The sequence below is a fragment of the Falco cherrug genome, chromosome 14 (genome assembly GCF_023634085.1).
Source record: "Falco cherrug isolate bFalChe1 chromosome 14, bFalChe1.pri, whole genome shotgun sequence".
Taxonomy (NCBI): domain Eukaryota; kingdom Metazoa; phylum Chordata; class Aves; order Falconiformes; family Falconidae; genus Falco; species Falco cherrug.
Genome location: NC_073710.1, coordinates 18,490,375 through 18,512,452, shown reverse-complemented (window position 1 = coordinate 18,512,452; position 22,078 = coordinate 18,490,375). Strand labels below are relative to the sequence as shown.

At 37.8% G+C, this 22,078-nt stretch overlaps 1 protein-coding gene across 2 annotated transcripts in view; it reads right to left on the bottom strand.

Moving 5' to 3' along the window:
• Positions 1–22,078, bottom strand: part of CDH13 (cadherin 13) — a 508,729-nt gene that overhangs the window by 296,908 nt on the left and 189,743 nt on the right. For both annotated transcript variants that reach the window (XM_005432359.3, XM_027803288.2), the window contains exon 4: positions 6,696–6,812. In XM_005432359.3, the coding sequence (XP_005432416.1) occupies positions 6,696–6,812 (117 nt within the window). The remainder of the gene's footprint in view (positions 1–6,695; positions 6,813–22,078) is intronic.

Sequence of the window (22,078 nt, the reverse complement as noted above, 5' to 3'; positions counted from 1 at the left end):
AATAATAGTAAATTCTTATTATTTCCCGGTTTTCCAAGGAATCTGCTGTTCAAGTGTGATTCTTCTGAAAGATCTTAAGTAAACAGGAGTATTTTAACAAAGCTTTCTATTAAAATTCTGTTAGCTTAAAGGGAACAAATGTATTATGTTGGAATTGTTTGTGTGACTATCAATATTTTAAGAAAAAGGGAAATTTGAAGAAAGAACTTTCAGAAAAAAGAGATAAATTTGAAGTGCTGTCTTCACTTAATGGTTTGTTAGGACATCAAATACACATCCCTTAATGAAAATTAATATGCTGTACTTTAATAATTCATGTACTTGCATCAAAAGCCCTTTAATTTAATGGAGCGCTGTTCATTTCATTACATTCATTGCTGAGGTAAGTTGGTATTTTTCCATGAAGGTCAGAAGTGTGCCATGCTTTCATTCAATACATGAATTTGATCAGATGTTAAACTCTGACATCTCCAACAGCCCATTCAGGTCCAACTCAGCAGGCTATTACACATTTTCAAGAACACTGGAAAGCCCTAAACCTCTAGGTGTCTGTTCTTTCAGATCAGAAACAGCTGTATTATGCAACTGTGATCATATATTTATCAAACTTTGTATTCCCTCCTCAGTACCTCTGTTGGAAATTAATTCCCCTTCTCTGGGGACTAGAAACTTTTCTTCTAATCTTATGCCAAAATTTGTATCCATTAGTTACTATGCCAGTGTATTCCTTCCACTGAAATCATTACACTCACTCTGGATTTACAGAAAACACTTACTGTGCTGGGCTGAACAAATTGAGCTCATATATATTTCTGCCCAACCTTACTGTACTAGTATCATAACTTAATTGTGCTCTCGTGCTCTAATCCCAATCTTTTTTCTGGCTGGATTAAAGTGACCTTTATTTATTAAGAATGTCTTTATTGTGCAAGTGCTATTCAACAATAACACTTTTTTTTTTTTTTCTTTTTCTCCACATCTTTCTACCCCTCTGCTGCTTGCTTATATACCCTCATCATGGATGTGTCTTTTCCTGCATAGAATGATAGGCATACTTTAGCAGAGTGCTCGCCTTATATGCCATCAGACTTTGATGCAAGAAAACAGAATTCTTTCTACCTGGGTAATTCCATCTGCTCTCTGAAGAAGGTCCTCACTGAATGCTTGTCAGGAGCCAATCATTCCCACATCTCCCAGGTGGCACCACTTTCTCAGTTCTCACTGAAATATTCTTACCTTCTGGACAAGTCAGAATTGCTGATGAACACCTCTCCCTTTCCAAGGGGACCCTCTGGAACAACCTCATCATTACATTTGATGTGATGATGATTTGAAAACCACCAAATGGATATTAAAAAGTAATTTTAAAAGATCCAATGGATTTTTCCTGTAGACCTCAGACCCACTTCTAGTTCCCCAGTAAGAAATACTTATGTTGCTTCTGCATCATTTTTAGCAACTGACATGAAGATTCAGACCTTTACCATCTGAGAAGTTGCCAAGGAGTCACACTGCCCTCTCGGTGTTGCCAAGGATTTTAGGTATAGCTCCTCTTGTTCTGCACATCATTCTCTTCTCTATTAGCACACACCGTTACCTCCAGACCTGGACATCCATCCTGGCTAAGTCTCTTTCCTCCTCCACTTTCCTTTAGACTTTCTCCCCCGACCCCCTCATTTTCTGCCTAAATTTCCAGTAGAACAAATGCACTTCTTAATTCAGCTTTTATTTCACTGTTGTCCTTTTTTTCCTCTGTTGTCTTTCACAAATCCTCCTCTAATCTACAATCTCTAGGTTCTCTTCACAGGTTGCTGGATCATGATCATCTCTCTTGACACTTCTATCGCCTTCTTTTCAAACTTTTGCCTGAAGTTTGGCATTTTTTCCAGCTGCATCTTTAGTACTTAACACTTGTCTTCTGTGAAGTATATAATTTATCATATATAAATAGCCTCAATCAGATAGCCACTCAAAAATAATAAGCTTCCAGCAGCTTTTCCATAGTTATCTTCCTCCCCTCTTCAGCTTTTTTATATTGCTGCATTAACAGACAAGCTGTGTTTTCTTTTTGCCTTAAATTCACAGCTCAGACGGAGGGAAAATCAACATCTCCTCATATATCTTAAAGATTTCTATCCTGTTTGCTAGCCTGCACCACTTTTATGCTTGAGCTTTGTTTGGAGTGAGCCCTGCCATCTAATTGTTATCTGACAGCTAACTGCCCATCCACCCAGATCAGAGGCAGGAAGCATATAAAAAGTATCTGATGCAAAATACTTGAACACCCCCTCCTTCCAAAAGGACAAAACAGCCAAGTGACAAAGAAAAAAAGTATCTTAGTGGAAAAAAATGGTTTTGCTTTTTCTTATTCAGCAGTTTCCTACAAAGTCTCTTGTGTACCTCTCTCTGTCATCTGGCCTTCACTAAGGATAAGAAGTTCTGCGAATTTTTACCAGTCCATTCATGGCTTCCATATCTTATGTGGCAACAGTTAAAGTATTCATACCTATGAAGAATAATTCCTTTAAATTATAGAATAGAATCATGGATTCATCATATGTTCATCAATAAAATCCACAGAAAATCCTCTCAGCCTATACTAAAGCACTCTTAATTTGCAGATGTCCTTCTCCATTAATGCCTGGAAAAAGCTGGCAATTGATCATCTCCACAATTACTTTTTCTGCTCTTTGAGCTCTTTGTTAGTGTAAGGATTAACCTTCAAAAAGTACCATCATGCAGTTCATCACCATAGTTAAAGTGTGTCTGGAGATTGTCATCAAATAAATGTGTAGAACCACCACTCAAGTTAGTCTTAGCAAACATCTCTGTAGCACAGTGGTGAATAACCTATCGCCATAATTACAAGAGAATCCTGCATCCCCACTGTTTTGTACTTCATTTGACTTGATGTGGACAAATAAACCGGAAAATTAACATATGGAAAGAGGCTAAAAATTGAATATCGTATCCCTGTGCTATATCAGCAAGACCTAAAGAAAACACATCAATAACAGTCAACAGTTGTAGCCTGGGCCATCTGGTCACAAAGGCCTATATTACCAAGACTGTATTAAAATATTTTACTCTCACTATTTTCCCTCAGGAATGAAGGATAATATGCAAAAGCTTAAATTCTACTAAAAGGTGAGATTCCTCTACCTACAAGCACAGCGTGTTTATGATAGTTATTTAATGAAGACATACTCTAATGAAGGGTGTGCAAATGGCAAGGCAATAACCTAATTCCTAAGCAGGTATGCTGGAAAGCCAGCAACAGCGCAGAGAACAGCCTCTACACATGTATTTCTTTGTTAAGCTAAAACCTAATTTGAATTTTTGTGATTAAAACAAACCAATTTTTTTGCTTGTCCAGTGCAGTATCTCCTTCCTGGTTTATATGACCAAACCTTAATGGATAAAACCCACCCCTCTTTTTTTTTCCTTTTTTTTTTTTTTTTTTGTTTTTTGTTTATGCTATTGCTTGCTAATTGTGAAATAAAACATAATTTATTTTTCTCCCCCTGCTCTCCTGTTTTCTTGCACATCTGCCCTGCTCCCAACTAAGTGCTAATAACCAGTTTAACTGTTGGCAGCTGCTGCAATCACCTCCAAACAGCCTTGTGCATTTCCAGGCAACTTAGCATGGGCTGGAAAGCAAGAGGCAGTCAGGACAGCTGAATAAACTACACTGGTAATTTGCTAAAGCAGGTAAAAGAAAGCGGAGATAACACACCCAGGGTGCAACTGGAAACATAACTTTTATGCAGACAACCAAAACAAACCACATGATGGTATCAAATAGAACAAGTCATATCTGAAAAAATCACTAACCTATGTATTTCATTCAGTTAGGAAAGCTTCAGTTTCCTGATGAGCAGAAAATATAACATTGTAGTAATAAAGATGAAAGCAAAACAAAAGCTGGAGTTATTTTTCACACAGGAAACTGTGTGGTTATTCCCTGCCCCCCCCATTACTGTATTGGAATTCCTTGTTTCTAAATGATTTTATTATGTTTATTGTTATGTCTGAATAAAATATAAACTGCCACACAATGCAATCTCACAGAGATTTGACCCAGAATGCCCATCGCAGGGCTCAGAAGGATACTGCTCACGGTGCTGGGCAGAGAGGGCAAGTCTTTGCAAGCCCCCACGGTATGAGACAAACTCTGCTGTTCCCATCACAGCAAACCTACATGAGACCTACATGACAAAAGTTTGCTCCAGAATCTGCTTTCCTTTCTTCTTCCTTCTCATTTTTAAAATTCTATTATAACTCTCAAATTTTCCGTTCTCTGTATGTTTTCTTTCTTCCCCAAAACACTGTAGAAACCACAGCTACTAAATATGTCTGCAATGTTCCTTCACAGTGATTCAACAGACCAGAGATGGCAAAGTTTAAGTTCAAGAGAAATTCATGCAGATCCTAAGCTGTAATTCATCAGTCCACTTAGTGCACTGTTGAGGATTCTAAAGTTAAGCCCCAAAATATTGTGGAAGAAGAAATAAATGTATTTTTCTCATGCCACACAGAAGTGGGAAACTAAATGAATTTTTGCAGTATCATGAAGCTACATACAGTTAACAATAAATATCTAAAGTTAAATGAGACAGATGATCAATTTTTTCTACAGCTTGTGCAGGACCTGAAACAAGTTCATGAATTGTGTGTCCCAGGCTCTCTAGATTAGTACAGACTATTCTATTTATGAAGACTACATGGCCTATTTTATGAAGATATGTGACATGTCAAAAAGACCTGAAAGAATTGCTTTTATTTTCAGCATGGACTCCTACTGATTTTTTTAGTTAGGGAACAACAGACTCTCTTTCCTACCATCAGTATATCTGAGGCCTCAAACCTTTTTATTTATGCTTTGATAAGCATTCAGTTGCAAATTACTGCAGTTGGCCTAGAATATTTCATTCCATTATTTTAAATATCTCTAAAATTTTCGCCTCACTTGACACATATACATTCTGTGTTACTACTTACAATAGACTATAGCCTAAGTACTCACGTCTAGATACCTAAATAAGAAATATACTGAAAAAATTATATTTAAAGACTTCTAAAACTGATGACAGCTCAAAGTGTTTCAAGGTGCCGTTCCTATAATTTAAACATTAGTTAGGCATAGGTATCTCAGGTCCTTTGAAAAACAGACTGCCAGATGCTTTTACACTTCTCTGTACATCATCTAACGCGCTTGTGATCCCTGACTAGCATTACAGGAATTAAAACAAATCAAGATGACAAGATGCTAGGAAAACACTTAAGTACAAATAGGACTCAATTCATCTCCTCTTGCTTAAGGAGCCTCAGTTACCAGGACTAGCATCCTGAACTCCCAATGAAAATACTTAGTGAAGGCACTTCTAAAGCGCAACTCAGACTACCTCAGATCCAAAAATTCAGTGTTCATGAGCAGTAGGGGTGGAAGGGGGCAGGGAGAAATAAATCAATAACGAAAACAAGGAACTCTGCAGATCTATGTATAAGTAGCATTTTAAATTCTCTCACTGTGTTAAAATTGCACAATAGAAGTCTTAAAAATTAACTATTTATCATTAACATACATATCTACTTTAGTTATTGATCATTAATTCTCACTGAAATGTGAAGGGAAAAGTTGAGAAATGGCTTTAGAAAGTTTATTTCACATTAAAAAAATACTTCAGAAAGATAGAAAAACAGAAATTTATGAAATCAATATAAATTACTGATGGGGAAAGGGCAGAAAATGAAATCTTCAGAGGTTATTCTTTCTTTTTACTGCTAGGAGAACAATCCTAATTATTAAAGTAACTGATAAGATGCCAGCTGGCTAAATTACACATCAATTGTAGATCAAAATTCTGCCCTTGAGCTGTGCATTTAGCCCCAGCAATCACATTGGTGGGAATCAGACTCCACAGCTTATATGCCGCTGTGTCATTAACACACCTACTAAAGTCAGAGTGATGCATACAAGTCCCTATTCCAAAGCTGTCAACATGCAAAATAGATTCATGTAATTACAATCTCTAATGCCTAAATTGCCATTTGAACAATTCTTGGTCTTTCGGTTTTAATGATTTTGTATGTACAAGCTGTATTATCTGAAGTTCTGGAAAAGGAGCTCTTAGAACTCTTGCTTATTGCAGACATGAGAAAAAAAAAAAAACCCTCTCCATTTCTTTGCCAGACCTTTGCAAAAAGCAAAGAATAAAACTGCAAATGTCTACAAATATTTTTTTTTCCTTTGGACACCAGAAATTACCAAAGGAATGAACAAAAGATATTTCTACATGTAATAACTTATGAATTCCTTCTAGGTCTTAAGAACAGAAGATAATCCACAAAAGCAGTAGGATATTCTTTGTAACATTCCTGCCCTAGATTTCTGCCCCAGTTTAACGCACAGATACAGAGGTAAGCAGCTCTACTGAAGAGAGTAGCTGCATGAGAACATACATCTCTGATTAATATTTTTTACTAGAATGTATGCTATTCAAGTCTGGCATGAATAGAAAGCCATTTTTATCTGTCTACACAATACAGATGGAAAAACAATCTTCTCTGTTCAGTTTTACATTTCTTAATTATTTCTATGATATTAATACTAACATGATAAACATTACAAAATTTAAGGATAAATAGATCAATTACTTAAGATCAAAATTTGATCTGGTCCTTTGTTGACTTACCTTGCCAACAGATCTGGGAAACGGTGGTCTTTGATTTTCGGGAATTAATATTGGAGTTGCCAAAATAGCCCTTTTTTGTCTTGGGATTCCAAGGTTGCCTTCAATCTTAAAGATTTCCTGAAAAAGTCCAATTACAAAGCCTTTAAAAATAATATTCCGTTGTTATTTTCATTCCCTGCGTCTTTAGACAAAATTAACATGAGCTACGAGATTGTAAGTTTTGTATTACATGTTTTCCAGCAATTAGTGAGCGCATATAAAACAATTTATTTAAATCTGTCAGGTTACTGCACTTACTACAGATACAGCAGACAGGATGTATTCATTTTGTATTCCTGTAGACCAGTTTTAAACCTAAAGTATTGCCTACCTTCCTAACCTGACTGCTTAAATCATAAGTCTTAAGCAAGGTCTGGCTTACTTCAAATACTTGCATGAGACCTGTAAAAAGCCACAATTTAAATGTCTTACATAATTTTCACATCTCAAGTCACATCTAAACTTAGTTGTTTCTCAGTCCAGGCTTTTAATCAAACAGAACTTAGAGGTGAATTTGCTGGGACTGTCCCTACCTAATGAACTCTCAATAAAAACCAAAAGTTTGTAACAAAATTAAAAAAAAAAGACACCAAAACCCAGGTGTAACTTAGAATATCAGCTAGTAGGGGCTTTTTTGTGTTGGGTGTTTTCTGGCAGGTTTGTTTTGAGGGTTTTTTTTAGTTAGAGAAATCTTCATGCCACTGTATCAGAAAGAACAAAAGTAGAAGTGATTTATACATAATCTTCCTTTTCCTTCTGTGTTTTCTGGAGTATTTAGTTCTAGCTGAGCTTCAGTCTAGCCAGCATTTTATAAGCTACAGCAAACTCTTCACTGTGGCCTCTGATCCTTGAAAAACTCTGTCTATCACACCTTTGCCTTCTGATCTCTGATCCTCAGTGCTCTCTCTGCATGAGCTGCAGTTTCCCAGAGACCATCCCCCTCTTCCTTTTGCTTCCTCCTACAGTCTCTGCAACTCTCTTCTCCAAGCACAGTTACCACCAAGGTCAACACCAGCCTTTCCCCAACTCCTAGAGCCCTCCCCTTGATGCAGGCCTCTTTTTTGAGAAATGTATTGGGGCTCGCTGAGCCCTAGAGCAGCCCTCACAGTGCTGTGCTTGAGCTGGTAGCTAGTAAAGTGGTGATAACACCCCAGTGTCTTGATCAGTGCTCCCACAGCACCGAGGCTGCCTCTCCAACCCTCCCCCTCGTCCCGCCCAGTTGGCTGGGGGTGGGGGGGTAAGATCTTGGGAGGGGACATAGCCAGGACAGCTGACCCAAATTGATCAGTGGGATATTCCATACCATATGACATCTGCTCAGATGTGAAAGCTAAGAGAAAGGAGGAGGAAGGCGGGTAATTCATTATGTACAATGTTTGTCTTCTGGAGCAACCACTACACGTACCGAAGTCCTGCTTCCTGGGAAGTGGCTGAACATCACCTGCTGATGGGAAGTAGAGAATAACATCTTTTGTATTCCTTTGCTTCACTGCATGCACCTTTTGCTATTGCTTCATTAAACTCTCTTTCGCTTGACCCACAAGGTGGGTTTTTTTCCATCCTATTTTCTCCCACCCTATTCTGCTGAGGGGGGGAGTGATAGAGCAGCTTGGTGGGCACCTAGCATCCAGCCGAGGTCAACCCACCACAAGAAGAAAAAAAAACCACTAACAAAAAAAGAAACCGCAAACAAAAACAACCACAAAAAAACCCCCACAAACATACAATCAAAACCAAAGAAACAAAACCCAAAACAACACAGAAATTTGTAACGTGTTGGGAATTGTGAAAGTGAAAAACATTTACATCACAACTATTCATTCAGGTTTTTGTGAGAGTTTTAGAAAAGAAATCATAGGTTGAATTAAATGTCTAATTCCAATAAGGTTGTTATATCCTACAGATAACGTTTTGCTCTCTTAATGCAGAAACTCCAAAAAACTAAATTTCTCAATCAGTTCTGCAATTCATGTTGTTGTTTGAATAGCTGCAACTTTATTACATAAGGAGAGCTCCATCCCAAGGTTATATTTTTATAAAACTGAGAAACCAAATTAGTTTTCTTGGTGCATATCAGTCTGCATATCAACCAGCCAAGAACACAGGCTGCTCCTACTGCCATCCATATAGGTTCCTCCTATCTAATGAGTCTATCATCACCAAACCATTGCTATACTCTACTAGTTTTAGCATCACTTTTCAAATTTGGCAACAAACAGTTGCAAGGATAACTCAAGTCTTCAACAGTTAGCTTGAATCATGCTAAAGTCAAAGAGCAGTGGGACCCATGCTGAGAATCCCTTCTCACAATTTGGCAATTTTTGTAACTTTTTGAGGCTCACCCTGATATGCAGTTCCCATCTCTCCCAAAGGCTTTGCAACTTCTGTCTAATCTTTCGGTCTGCAGGCCACTTGGGTCCCTATTTTGTCTTTCAATTCCTCTCCCAAAAGAATTTCCCTTAATAAAAATTCATGAGAAAGTTCAAGATAAAAACATTTGAAGTGTCAAATAAAAAGGAAAGAGCTGAATTCTATCCAAAGGCAAATGCACAGAGCAGTAAGCTTTCAAAATCACTTACACTATAAACACAGCAGACAGTTTGGCTGGCATGTGTCTGTGACATTTCTAAGCAGAGTGAAAATGACTACTAGTATTTCTAAAAGGAAGTAGCAGTTCTTTAGCTTCGCAGCAGCAATGCTCAGCTGATCACAATTCTCACTCATGCTAACTCCTACCTTCATGGTTGCCCTTCAGTTCATGAAAATGTAAGGAAAAACTCCCAGATGCATGCCCTTTGGAAATAACCACGACGTTTATGCAGATTTACATCTCTTTGTACAACAGAATCATAAAATAGTTTGGATTGGAAGGGACCTTAAAGACGATCTAGTCCAAACCCACTGCTGTGAGCAGGAACTACTTCAACTAGACCAGGTTGTTCAGAGCCCCATCCAGTCTGATCTTGAGTTTTCATGTTTCTTTCTATGCTATTTAGTCTGAGGACTAGAAGGAATTTTCAGGTTGTTCATTATATAGATCTGCTAGATCTTTGGTAGTCATAGACCCATAAACAATTAATTCATCACTTTCTCATTACAGGTTATCCTTACACTTTCCCAGAAGGTCCGCAAATGGGTGAAAAAGTCAAATTATATTAAATGAGTCAACATTTCAGTCATTAACACAAAGAATCATACAATCATAGAAACCTTTAGGTTGGAAAAGATCTTTGAGATCATCAAGCCCAACCATTAACCCAGGACTTCGGAGTCCATCACTAAACCATGTCCCTAAGCACCACAGCTACGTGTTTTTTCCAATACCTCCAGGGAGGGTGATTCCACCACCTCCCTGGGAAACCTGTTCAATGCTGGAATACCCTTTTGGTGAAGAAATTTTTCCTAATATCCAATCTAAACCTTTCCTGGCACAAATCTGAGACCATTCCCTCTTGTCCTGTTGTTAGTTATCTGGGAGAAGAAACCAACACCCACCTGCCTACAGCCTCCTGTCAGGCAGCTGTAGGGAGCAATAATGTCCCCCCTCAGCCTCCTTTTCTCCAGGCCAAACACCCCCAGTTCCCCCAGCTGCTCCCCACAGGATTTGTGCTCCAGCCCCTTCCCCAGGCCCGCTGCCCATCTCTGAACACCCTCCAGCCCCTCTACGTCCCTCCTGGAGTGAGGGGCCCAAACCTGAACCCAGCGTTCGAGGTGCGGCCTCACCAGTGCCGAGCACAGGGGGACAGGCACTGCCCCGGTCCCGCTGGCCACCCTGTTGCAGACACAAGCCAGATGCTGCTGGCCGCCTCGGCCAGCTGGGCACACTGGGGGCTCATGCTCAGCCCACAGGCCCAACCTGCCCAGGCCCCTCTGCAGAGCCCCCTGCCCTTGGGGACACCAGCACTCCCCCCAGCTTGGAGTCATCTGCAGACTGACTGAGGAGGTACTCAATCCCCTCATCCAGATTGTAGTTTTCTGATTTAATTTATTATTATTATTATTTCTTCACAATGACAGCTGAGAAATTCTACCAGGTTCTTTATTTTTACTATTTAACTGCAATATCACATCTGTGATTGCTATCCTTTAGTGCTGTTTTCATTGACAGTGGATTATCTGATTAGTATTCAATTATCATTTCACTGCCCTCCATTTCACAGTCAGGTTTTACACCCTATTTTTGACTTCATTCAATTCCCTTTCTAGACATTGAATAGTTCAACACCCAATATGCTGATTCACTGGCAATAAAGCTTGATTCCCTATTCACATTAAGCAACAACAAACACAGCCTCCTCATTTTTCCAGCATTTAGGTTACTCTTTTATTGAAAGATGCCACTTTGCCCAAACTAAGATGCTCTATGCAAGTTGCTGTTTCCCTAGATCCCTTGAGAACTCTCCACTCTGTTTCAGTTTTCTTTCTTTTTAACCAGGGATTCTTGGGAGCATTGCAGTACTTGAATATTTGAATGAATGGCCTAGTCACTATCCAGTAGCAGGCACCATTACTCTTGGCAAAGAAAATTTCATTAGAACTTGTCACGGGAATAAGGTGGCTGGATACTGGTATCGATTTGTCCCAATAAGGGTTGGAAACATCACTGGATTAGCAATCTGTAATCCACCATGGTGACCAGAAAAGTGGTTGCAATTCTTGCTATTTAGTTGTTTTTATATACTAAGCTTGATGGTATAAAATGAGGTCAGTCCCAAATACAAAAAGATAAACAAAATTAATTGGATGATTGTTGCAAGCAAGATTCCCCAGAAATAGCAAATGGGATGTGATATTTGGTGGTATATTGGTATTCCTACAAAATAACATGACTATGTAAGACTGAAAAACTAAAACTTAATGCAGATCAGCTTAAGAAGAAATAGTTTTTGTATAATTCTTAGCTGAAAGCTCACTATTGTGCTGTAATACTTGGTTGCTTTATGAATTTCATTTATATCATCATAATATTATTATCAACAGTATTAACAATGATCTTTAAAACATGTGCCAAAACAGAAAAATATTTTCTCATGTTGTTAATAACATGAAAATTTAAGAAATGTACTAGAATTGTACTTGTAAGTTAAAGAACAACTGTTTAAACAAATAACTCAATGAATCAAGTTAAGAATTGTAAAGGTCAATGGCATACACAAAAACATCTGCTCAGTAGTCGTCTGTCCTCAATACCTGTAAATGTCACACTGTATGCTTTAGAAGAACAAATCCAGCTAAAATCTAGCATGCTAAGGGGAATTGGGTATTTCAGAGAAGATAAACTTCCAGGCTTGTGAAGCATGATCAGATATAACATCTGGGTAATGGAAATTGCTAGTGGAACTTGATTTAATTACTCTGGGTGTTTCTACTATTATAATTGTTACATAAATAGAGAGGCAGATCTTTACACTGCCTAACCAATATGCCCATTACCTTCATAGATACTTGGTAATCTCAGACTACAGCTTTGCTACTGTGCCATTCATCCAGGTGTGCTACATGTATTTTCATAGGATGGAAGTTCCTTTTATCTTTAGAGCAGTTAAGAATACACTAGGAAAAAAATTATTCTTGTTCAAATCATTTGGTCATGTGTAAATTCTAACCATGTTAATGCTAGTTTATTCTAAAGTATTTTTGTACGGCATACGTGACAAAATGTTAACTAACATGGAGACAAATCTGAACTTTTGCCTTGTGAAATGGTACATTCCATTATTGCCCTGAACCTCTGCATTACCTGTCATGATGGAAAAGTCCCCTTTCTATTCAAGTATAAGTTCCATTTATATTCACACCTGCCTTATTATGTGTCAGGGAAAAGTTTTTCTAAGGTGATAATGGACTAAATGCCATTAACATTCCTTTTGTACACATTAACCATGGGAGTTACCTTTTGTGAGAATAATACAGAAATGACAACCATTTCTTTTTTTAAATTAACATTTCAGACTTTTCTTGTCATCGTTTAGTAGAGTGTCATTTTCAATTTGAACCATGTGTGAATCACCCCCTCTTTCAGAAAATCTCATATTGGTTCCACACTGCTCATTAAATATAATGAGGTATCCCTTATACACAAACAAGGAAATATGCTGTGCCTGACTGCATCTGTCAAACAGCATTGCAAACATGGGCTTAAGGAAAAAAAGACAATGGCTGACCTTATGCCTCTGTCTTCACCAGGATACACTAACAGCATTACTTATCACTATGAAAAATGCTCTTCTCCCCATCTCTACTGTGCTTACACTGGTTGCAAAGCAAACAAAACCAGACTGCTTTTACAGAATGCCAGAAAAAAAAAAAAAATCAGAATTGTTAAAGATATCCCAAAACCTTCAGCACCTTAAGTAAATGTAGCATAAATAAGGAAAGCACTTCCTGATGCAGTTGCCAAGGCATATAAGCCTTAAGAAAAGTGTAGTGCAATAAAAATTTATCTTGAAAACAGGTTTTTTGGCTTTGTTTTCCTTTTTTTTTCTTTTAATGAAAGCATCTCCCATTGGGTTAGATACCACACTGCTATTGAAAATAGTACTAGACACATTAGCAGAGTTCTGAAGCAATTAAAAACTTTCACAAATCTGATCCTTTTGAGACTTAACCAAAGCCACATGGAAAATTCATTGCACAGCACGGACACAAAGACTCAACTTCTTACTCTTAATATTCCTACTGAGTCCACTGAGTGGTCTCCTTTCTTCCCTTGTACTGGAGGAACTCAAAATATGAGAGCTTCCATTTAACCCCCAGCAAGCTTCACACATGTTGAAAACACCCTGATTTCCAGAGCGAGAAGAAGAAAGAACACAGAGAACACATATCTCAATTCTAGGGCATGATAAATGAAGACGAACTTTTTTGGTGGAGCAGTAACCCATATAAAGCTGCAAACTCCAGAAGTGGAATAACATGAGCAGCCATGAACAAGCTGTTCCATGTTTCACCTCTGGGATACAAGGACAATTTCTAACAAAGAAGATTTACTTATGTAAAATAAACCCTTTTCATAGCATAAGTTCTACCTTGGAAAAACAGCTTTCTATGTCTTGCTGCAGGGCAGCCAACTATAAGTATAGAGAAGAAAACACATTTTATACCCATGTTCTGGATTGCTCAAGTGCTATGGAATTCATTGCATTGTAACACTGCTGCACAAAGGCAATTTCATGATACCCTAAAGCAAAAAATACTCTATGTTAAAGTCATGTATATTGTTCAATAGATCTAGTGGCTGCAGTCCTAGTTCCATGTCTGAATGGATGCATAAATCACACTTCTTCCTAGACCCTACAAGGCTCCAAGCTGTGATTACAATTAAAACCTTCTCAGTCCTTCTCCCGAACCAAAGCTCTGTTGCCACATATTCTTTGTTATCCCTTAATTTCTTCACCATCTCCGTTCCCTCAACAAAACAACTCCTCATCTCACAGAACTGTAGAATGGTTTGGGTTGGAAGGGACCTTAAAGACGATCTAGTTCCAACCCCCCTGCCATGGGCAGGGACACTCACCACCAGGCCCAGGTTGCCCCCAGCCCCGTCCAGCCTGGCCTGGGACACTGCCAGGGATGGGGCACCCACAGCAGCCTGGGCCAGCGCCTTGCCAGCCTCATATCTAACCTAAAACTATCTTCTTTCAGTTTAAAACAAATGATCTGTGTCCTATCATTACATGCCCTTGTAAATTCTAATTCCAAACGTTGATTATTTACCTTGCTATTCTTTTCTAAACTCTGCATGATCCTTCTGTCCTTCCTCTGTACCTCCCACATTCCCAGATAACACTTTCTCTTTCTCCAGGTGTCACTGTAATTCTGCAAGTTTTGCTTTTCTTTGGAAAACATTAATTCCTTAACTTCATTCTGAATTTGTTTGTCTTGATCACTGATGATAGAACTCTATCCAAACTGAAGTCATCTCAAATTCGCATTTTTGATTCCAGAAATAGCCATTTTTTTTTCAATCTTCCTATGTTTTTTTTTGAGCAAGACCTGTCTTTGCATTACCACTCCAAAGATTCCCTACTTTGCCTATCTTTATCAGCTAACCAGTTCCGTTCAACAAAAGCACAGCCAGCATCAAAATTTATGAAATCCTGGTAGATTTGGGAACACTTCTGATACAGGTCCTTCAACTCATTCAAGACAAGAAAAATAATAGCAGTTCCTCATAATGCCATTTTTTAACCTCTGACATTCTCAATGGAAGCTGACATGACATGTAGGAAGTCCTGCAGCAAATACATTTGTAGATGTTATACATCAGTCTAAAGCTGGTGAAATCCCACCATAACACATCCAGGACCCTGTTTTCCCCTCCCCTATAATTTTCCCAAAACACAACTCCCCAAGCCAATTCAAGGAATGCACAAATTCTGTCAAATCACAACAGTGGCATTTTTAAATCAGTGTACATGATTCGGGTACAAATTCAAGAAGCAGCACAGCAAAGAGTAGCCCCGTGTTAAGCTACCAGCAGACCCACAGGTTCTAAAGCCTTACAGTCATTGTTTCTCACTTTAAATAGGAGCAGATCTTTATCAAAAATGAGAATTAATTCACGTCATGTTAGACAGATACACGCATTAAACATAATCTCTTCCTTCTCTCACAGTATATAACTAATCCTGACTGCCCCAAAACCATCTTATTTTCCCATGCCATAAAATTCTTGGGGTGGGGGGGGATATATGAGGTGTTTGACCTGAAATTTCACAAAACTAAGAAAATAAATGACAATGCAGACATTGACTGTGTGTCCTACAACCCTACCCTATACATTTTGGCAACTTGAACTGTGCATGTGCAGTCAGTTTGGCACACACAGATGAATCACGGTATTTGCACAGCACAGATTACATTTAGGAGACACGGTCATGGGTATTGCAGAAAAATTGCCAGTTACCTCATGCTGAAAAATAAGACCTCTTTTATTAAGAGTCTGAGAAGTCTGTTTCTTGTTGCAGTAATCAAAGACAGTTTAACTGGGAGGGAGTTTCAATGCTTTTCTGTTAGCACTGGTACACCCTTGCATGTAACATCATTGCAGTCACGTGCCTGCACTACTTACCTTCCTCCTTTCCATTACATCAAGACTGCATTGGCTCCCAGCAAAAATAACGTTGCATAAGACTGCAAAGCAGGAATATATTATCTTTAGACCACAGATCCACACAACAAAAAAATCTGGATATATTCTATTAGACTTGACTATGCATACATGGTGCCCTACAGAGCTGGCATTCTTGTGCTTTTCTATATAGGAGCTGCCAAACTGGCAAACAAAGTGGTAGTCTGTGATGAAGAGAGAATGCCCACTTAGATCTAGGTTATGGCAAAACTCCTCATTCACCAAGCTAGATTTGAAATTTGGTTGAAAGATCTGAAATGTTAGTGCATTAATTCACTTCACCATGTTTTTCCAAAAGAAACGTGGAACATGCAAGACACAGACATAGGCTTGGTGCTTTCACTGGATTCTCACATTTCTCCTTAATCACATGCTGACAATTAAGTCTAATTCATGAAATTCAGAGAATGTACCTGTCAGGAATCAGAAGGAAATTAATTGCTGTAGTGGAACAGATCAATGATTCATAAGCTGTAACATCAATCTGTTAACAATATTAATTGCCACATACTTCAGGAAAAAGAGCCTAAAATGGCAGGAGTTATAGTTTACAGTGCTTTGAAGGGTTGTTTTTCTCTGAATTATAACTGCTGAAACTAAAGTTGAGTACAGCTTTACAAAACATGAAATGTGACATTGATATTTCAATACTGATATTATTAAAATTTGTATGTTTGGATCTGAGCATTTTGCCCTAACAACCTGCAAGCCATAGTAGCATAGAAATATTTATATTCCCTACTACAAACTTGTTGACTTTTAACTGAGTGTCTCCATGAGATGAGAACAGTCACCACCTACACAACCACCAAGTAAACAGGTTTTATTCAAGTTTCCTGGCCAAGACAGAAGACGGATCCAACCTTACTCCCTGCCTGCATACCATCTGTTTGGCAACTCCACTGCTACTCCTACTGCCTTGCTTTTGTAGCATTGGCCATGGGTTACTTCTCGGAGTTTCTGGTCAGTGGGAAGCAGCCTCAAAGAAATAATACTCTCAAAACTGTCAGACAGAGTTGGAGCACCTCGTAGTTCCTTATTGACTACATTGGGGTGACTGAATAGGGACAGATAGTCCAGTGGTCAAATCATTCACCAGATATAGAGAAGATAAAGGTTCAGTATTGTTCTAATAAACGCTTCCAGAGACTTTCCAGTGAATTACATAATTTTAGAATTTACACCCCACAGATCTAAAAAACCCTACTCAGGTCTCTTGATTTCTAATCCAGTGTCTTTCTGAGAAAGAAGAGATGCATTCAAATGCATTCAGAAACCTGGGCTCTGACCAAAACAGAGTATTATATCCAGCCCTTAATTTCCACTTCACTTTTTTGTTCATATTTCATATTTATTCAGTTCTGTCAAATAAGTTTTATTTTTATCTATATGCATTGCCTTACTCCCAAAGCCACTGAAGTCATTAAAGCCAGACCTGTAATGTCTGCTGCCTTTACTGACATATTGAAATTTAAACAGAAAAATTCTAGAATTAAAAACCTGAGTTCACGCAGCTTGAGATAAATCAGCAAAATCTCTCTACTTCTCATAATTATCCATCACACAGCTAGCCCCAGATTAATCTCAACTGGACTGTATTTAAATGGTTTTATGAATTTGAAGGATGAATTCTTCAGTTCGCATTGCACATGCCAAGTACAAATGTTCTGCCTCAAAATGTGACTGAAGACCCATTGTGTATATCAGATTATGCACAGCATGTTGCTTCTACGAAGTACAAAATTTCCAAGGAGAGTAAGAAAATTGATACTGCTCTGTGTCATTCGACTTTCTTTATACTATTCCCTTTGGTATCTGAATGTAACACTGCAACAAAATCAAACTAGCAGCGTAGTGCTTAAGGTTCTGGTTGCTATTGCCTGACCATTTCACAGTGGAGTGAAGCACTATCAGTTTCTTGGCTTAAAATAGCTTTATTTTGCGGATATTGTCTAATAAAGACAGGTTAATAAACTGCAGCATTTGTAATTTGATACATTTTTGGTCCTGTTTCAGTTTACAAACTGTCCATTAACAGACCTTGAAACCTGTGAACAAATACGTTGCCTACCATTATACACAAGTTTCTCAGATGAGTAATTTTTGATCTTCAGATTGCTCGGGCAGTTGCTTAGAAACATTTGTCTGTATTAGTTACACAAGTCACGTGGTATTATTTTTCTTTTCAGATTGGATGGCTTCTGTGAATAAGCAACAGAGCATGAAATGCAAATTTCATGACATAAAATTCAAAACTTGCTTTTGGCAAGGATTTGATTTATTACATTTACAGCACAAGATGAAAACAAAAAGGTTATCTCTGTGATCTGCGTGACTTGACAGGGGAAGCAATGCCTGTGCCACTTGGAGAACTAGTGGCATAAACTGCAAAAACAAATAAATATATTAAAAAAAAAAAAAAAAAAAAAAAAAAAGGAACTGCATGGACTCAAGAGCATGGCCTAAGGAGCTTATTTGGCTGAAAAGATCATTCACAGAAACACGAAGATAATAAAGAACAGGATGGAGGTTTGGAATATTCTTGCAACGGAATGGAAGGGGAAGCTGTGCAATAATTAATTTTATTACTTATCTACATATAAATTATGTGTTTCTCTTCTGTCAATTAGTATTTTCCAGTAATTAGTACTTTCTGAGATTAAAGCACAGGTAGTTAGGTCAGAAAAAAATAATCATGTAAACTCAAGTAAATTATTATTTGCCTTTTTTCAGAATTTTGAGCAAGCAAGAAAAAGAAACAAGTAAAGAAATAAGTAGTCTTGTTCATATTGATAGTGACAGCCAGATCTCACTCAGTAAGGCTCGAAAAATTATTCACTAGTATTTCATTGTAGATTATACAGGAATATAGTCGAATCTTTTTCCTGCTGATGCTATCAGCATGAGAAACATTGAAACTCACACCTTTTTGCTTTTTTTAACTTTGTAAAACACCTCTGTTGGCCTAAGTGTTTCTTCACTGATAGTAATGATTTTTCTTCTCTATTGGATGCAACAATTTATAAAAGCAAAATCATTGGTTCAAATTAAATATAGAATTTTACTAGCAGAGGCTGCTTCTTTCAGTTAAAGATAACCAAATATGGTAAAAATATTTTACTGAGTACACTCTCAGGCTGTGATCTAGGCTACTTCTACAAACCATAAAGTCTACATTCAAAGTGTCCCCAAAGTCATGAAGGCCAAACCAAATAAACCCTGAAGGGGGAAATACTGCTAAAACAATGGAGAGAAACTTAGAAAACAACAGTAATTCCACCCCTCAAGTAAATATTTAAAGCCAGGCTGCAAGGATTGATGTAAAATAAAACTATTTTCAAAGAAGAAAATATATCTGTGTTTTCTTGCTGAATTGTAATGCCACATTAGAATATAAAAGTATTGGGTCTAATTTTTAGTGATGCTCATTCTAGCCAGCAGAGACACATCATCTTATCCCACTACTAATTAGGTAAAGTCTCTGACTAACTTTCCTAGCGCTCCCTTTCAAGCCAGCAGCTCTGCGAGAAACTAATGCCAGTGGGTCCCAAATGACAGCAAGTGTGCCTAGCAGCTGAAGCCTGACATCAATGCAAAATACTTCTGCCACCCATGATTTAAAGCAGGCTTAGTTTTGGGTGGACTATGACTAACCCATGATTAAGAACAAATCCTTTTGCTAGCAGAAACAGCATTGAGTGAATGTGAAATATGTATGCACAGTCCTTGCTTACTGTTTAACAGCCTATCTCATAAATCCTAGTAGACATTCCACAAAACCAGCCAGACGTAGTGTCACACTCTCAGCACTTTTCTCAATATTCAGTCAAATGCCAAAGTGTTATTAATGAAGTATTCAAACACTGAATATGAACTCTATTTAGGGAAAAAAAAAAAAAGTATAAATTTTGATCTTGGCTAAAACAAAGTCTTCAATAATCCCAAATTTCTCCACTGTATACTCTCAATGCTTGTATAAAAATGTACGCATTTCTTAAATACCAAAAAATCACTTGGTTTTTTCCCCTCCCTCCTTTCTCTAACACACATCTCAGTCAGGTCATGCTCATGCATTTTCAATAGTACATTGCTGCCTTCATAGCTGCACTAAGAAACTTGGTTTAAGGAATACAAGCTTATAAATTGCCATTCTTTGCCTGTCTCTTAAATAAAGCAGAACACCCCACCCCCACAAAAAAACCCCCAAACAATAAAAACACCAAAAAAAAATATCAAAACCCCAGCATCCTGAGCTAAGATTAAAAGCTGCATTCACGTTAAAGAATGCTGTCTTTTACCACTGAAACTGTAGCTGTACGTTATTCTGTGCTGATAAAGTGCTACAGTGGGCAAAGAACTTTCTCGTAATGAACGTTGCTGTAAAACAATTCATCTGCAAGAAAGGAAACAAGTTTCCATAAACCATTTATACTTGATTCAGCTTTAGAGGAATTTGTTATATAAATACATCTTGCCCTAGGGAATTGTTTTCCAAAATAATAAAAGTGTTTGAGCAACTTAACACTGATAATTAATAGGATTTTTCAGTATCACAATGGACAATATCTTCCCATGTACATTAACCATCTCACCAGCAAAGAGACAAAATTGGCAGACTCCAAAAGCCAAATACATCAGAAAGTGAAGAATGAACTAACTTATCATTTGCAAATATGCTAAGTAGGAGACATGCTTTAACTGATCATCAAAAGGTATTTTAAAGTACTTTCTTTAAAAACATCCCATAGCTCTTAATTATCACTTAAAAAACTTAATTAATAGTTGGTCAAACAATTGATGAACATTTCTACTATTCTGCTATTATGCTGGAATGTTTGACTAAACATAATCAAGTACCATTACGTTGTTATACACCTCTAGCAATCACAAGTTATGTTTTAAGTTTAGGTGTCAATATTAAATCATCAAGAAGGATTACCACAGGTAACTCTTTCACAATCTCATCAATATCTCTTTGCCAACTACAATTCTGTAGAGACTTAAAATTTACAGTGAACCTTACCTGCTTTTGTGGTCACATAATTATTTTTATTACGCTTTGTGGCAATGTTGGCTGCCAAAAAGGTTGTCCTAAAATCCCAGTGTGACAAAAATCAATTTTCAGATGCAAATGAGGGTGCCATAGGTGACATTTTTCATACCCAATAAATTGCCTGTCTGTGGCTTTGAACTAATGGACACATAAACAAGAGAGATTGGTGCCAAGGTATTGCATTATAATCTTCGTGAAGTTTTATGAGACTCATGCTACAGGCTGCAAAAAGAAACTAAAACGAAGTGGGAGCATGAACAATTTCAGGAAACTTGTGAGAATAGATATAGATTTATTGGGGGGTTCACATTCTTTTCCTTTATTTTTTTCTGAGCTCTGTTATCCCATCTCTCTGCTTACCCTTCCACACACAAACCCTTTTTTTTTTTTTTTTTTTTAAATTTTAGTTCTCCTTGTGTCCTCTTTGGCTTGCCACAACTCTTACCTCATTATTTTCCTCCACTTTACCTCTGTCCCTTACCTGTCTTCCCAGAAAATTTGTACCAACACAATTCCTTCCCACTATTCTTTTTTTTTTTTTTTTTTTTAATTCTGGCAACATGGTTTCCATTTATTTCCACCTCCTTGAGGTGACAGACATTCCCTGGCAGGGAAGTTATTCAAAGCCACCCCACTGTAGCTGACTAAAAACAGATGTGAAGAGCCACTAAGGCAGACCTCAAAACTTTGGCACGTACTTCTAAAGCAAGATGTCCAGAGGACAGCATAACAACAGTCTGTCTACACTATTAAGAATCTTTACAGCAGTTCACTAAAGGGAAGAGCTCAGATCAAAGCTGCTGAACATCTGGGTAATGAAGCAGAACCAGCAGGTAGGCATCTCGGTGATGTCTCACCAGAGTCTCAGTGAGACATATCCTCTTCAGGCACTGGGTCTACATGAAACTTCAGTTGAAGTCTGCAGTTTCAGACTATTTTGTTTGCTGCACAGATACAGAGATTATGACCAGATCACTTGTAGAAAGATCTCCCCCCCCCCCCCCCCGCCCCCTTTATTTTTCTCTGAATAACAAGCACTTCAATTTGTGTATTAAATAATGAAGGGATATTCATTAGTTCTGTGCTACTAAATCTGTGTACCACAAATACTGTTAATTTTTCTAGGAAAATACAAGAAATGCACTGAAACCTGCATTA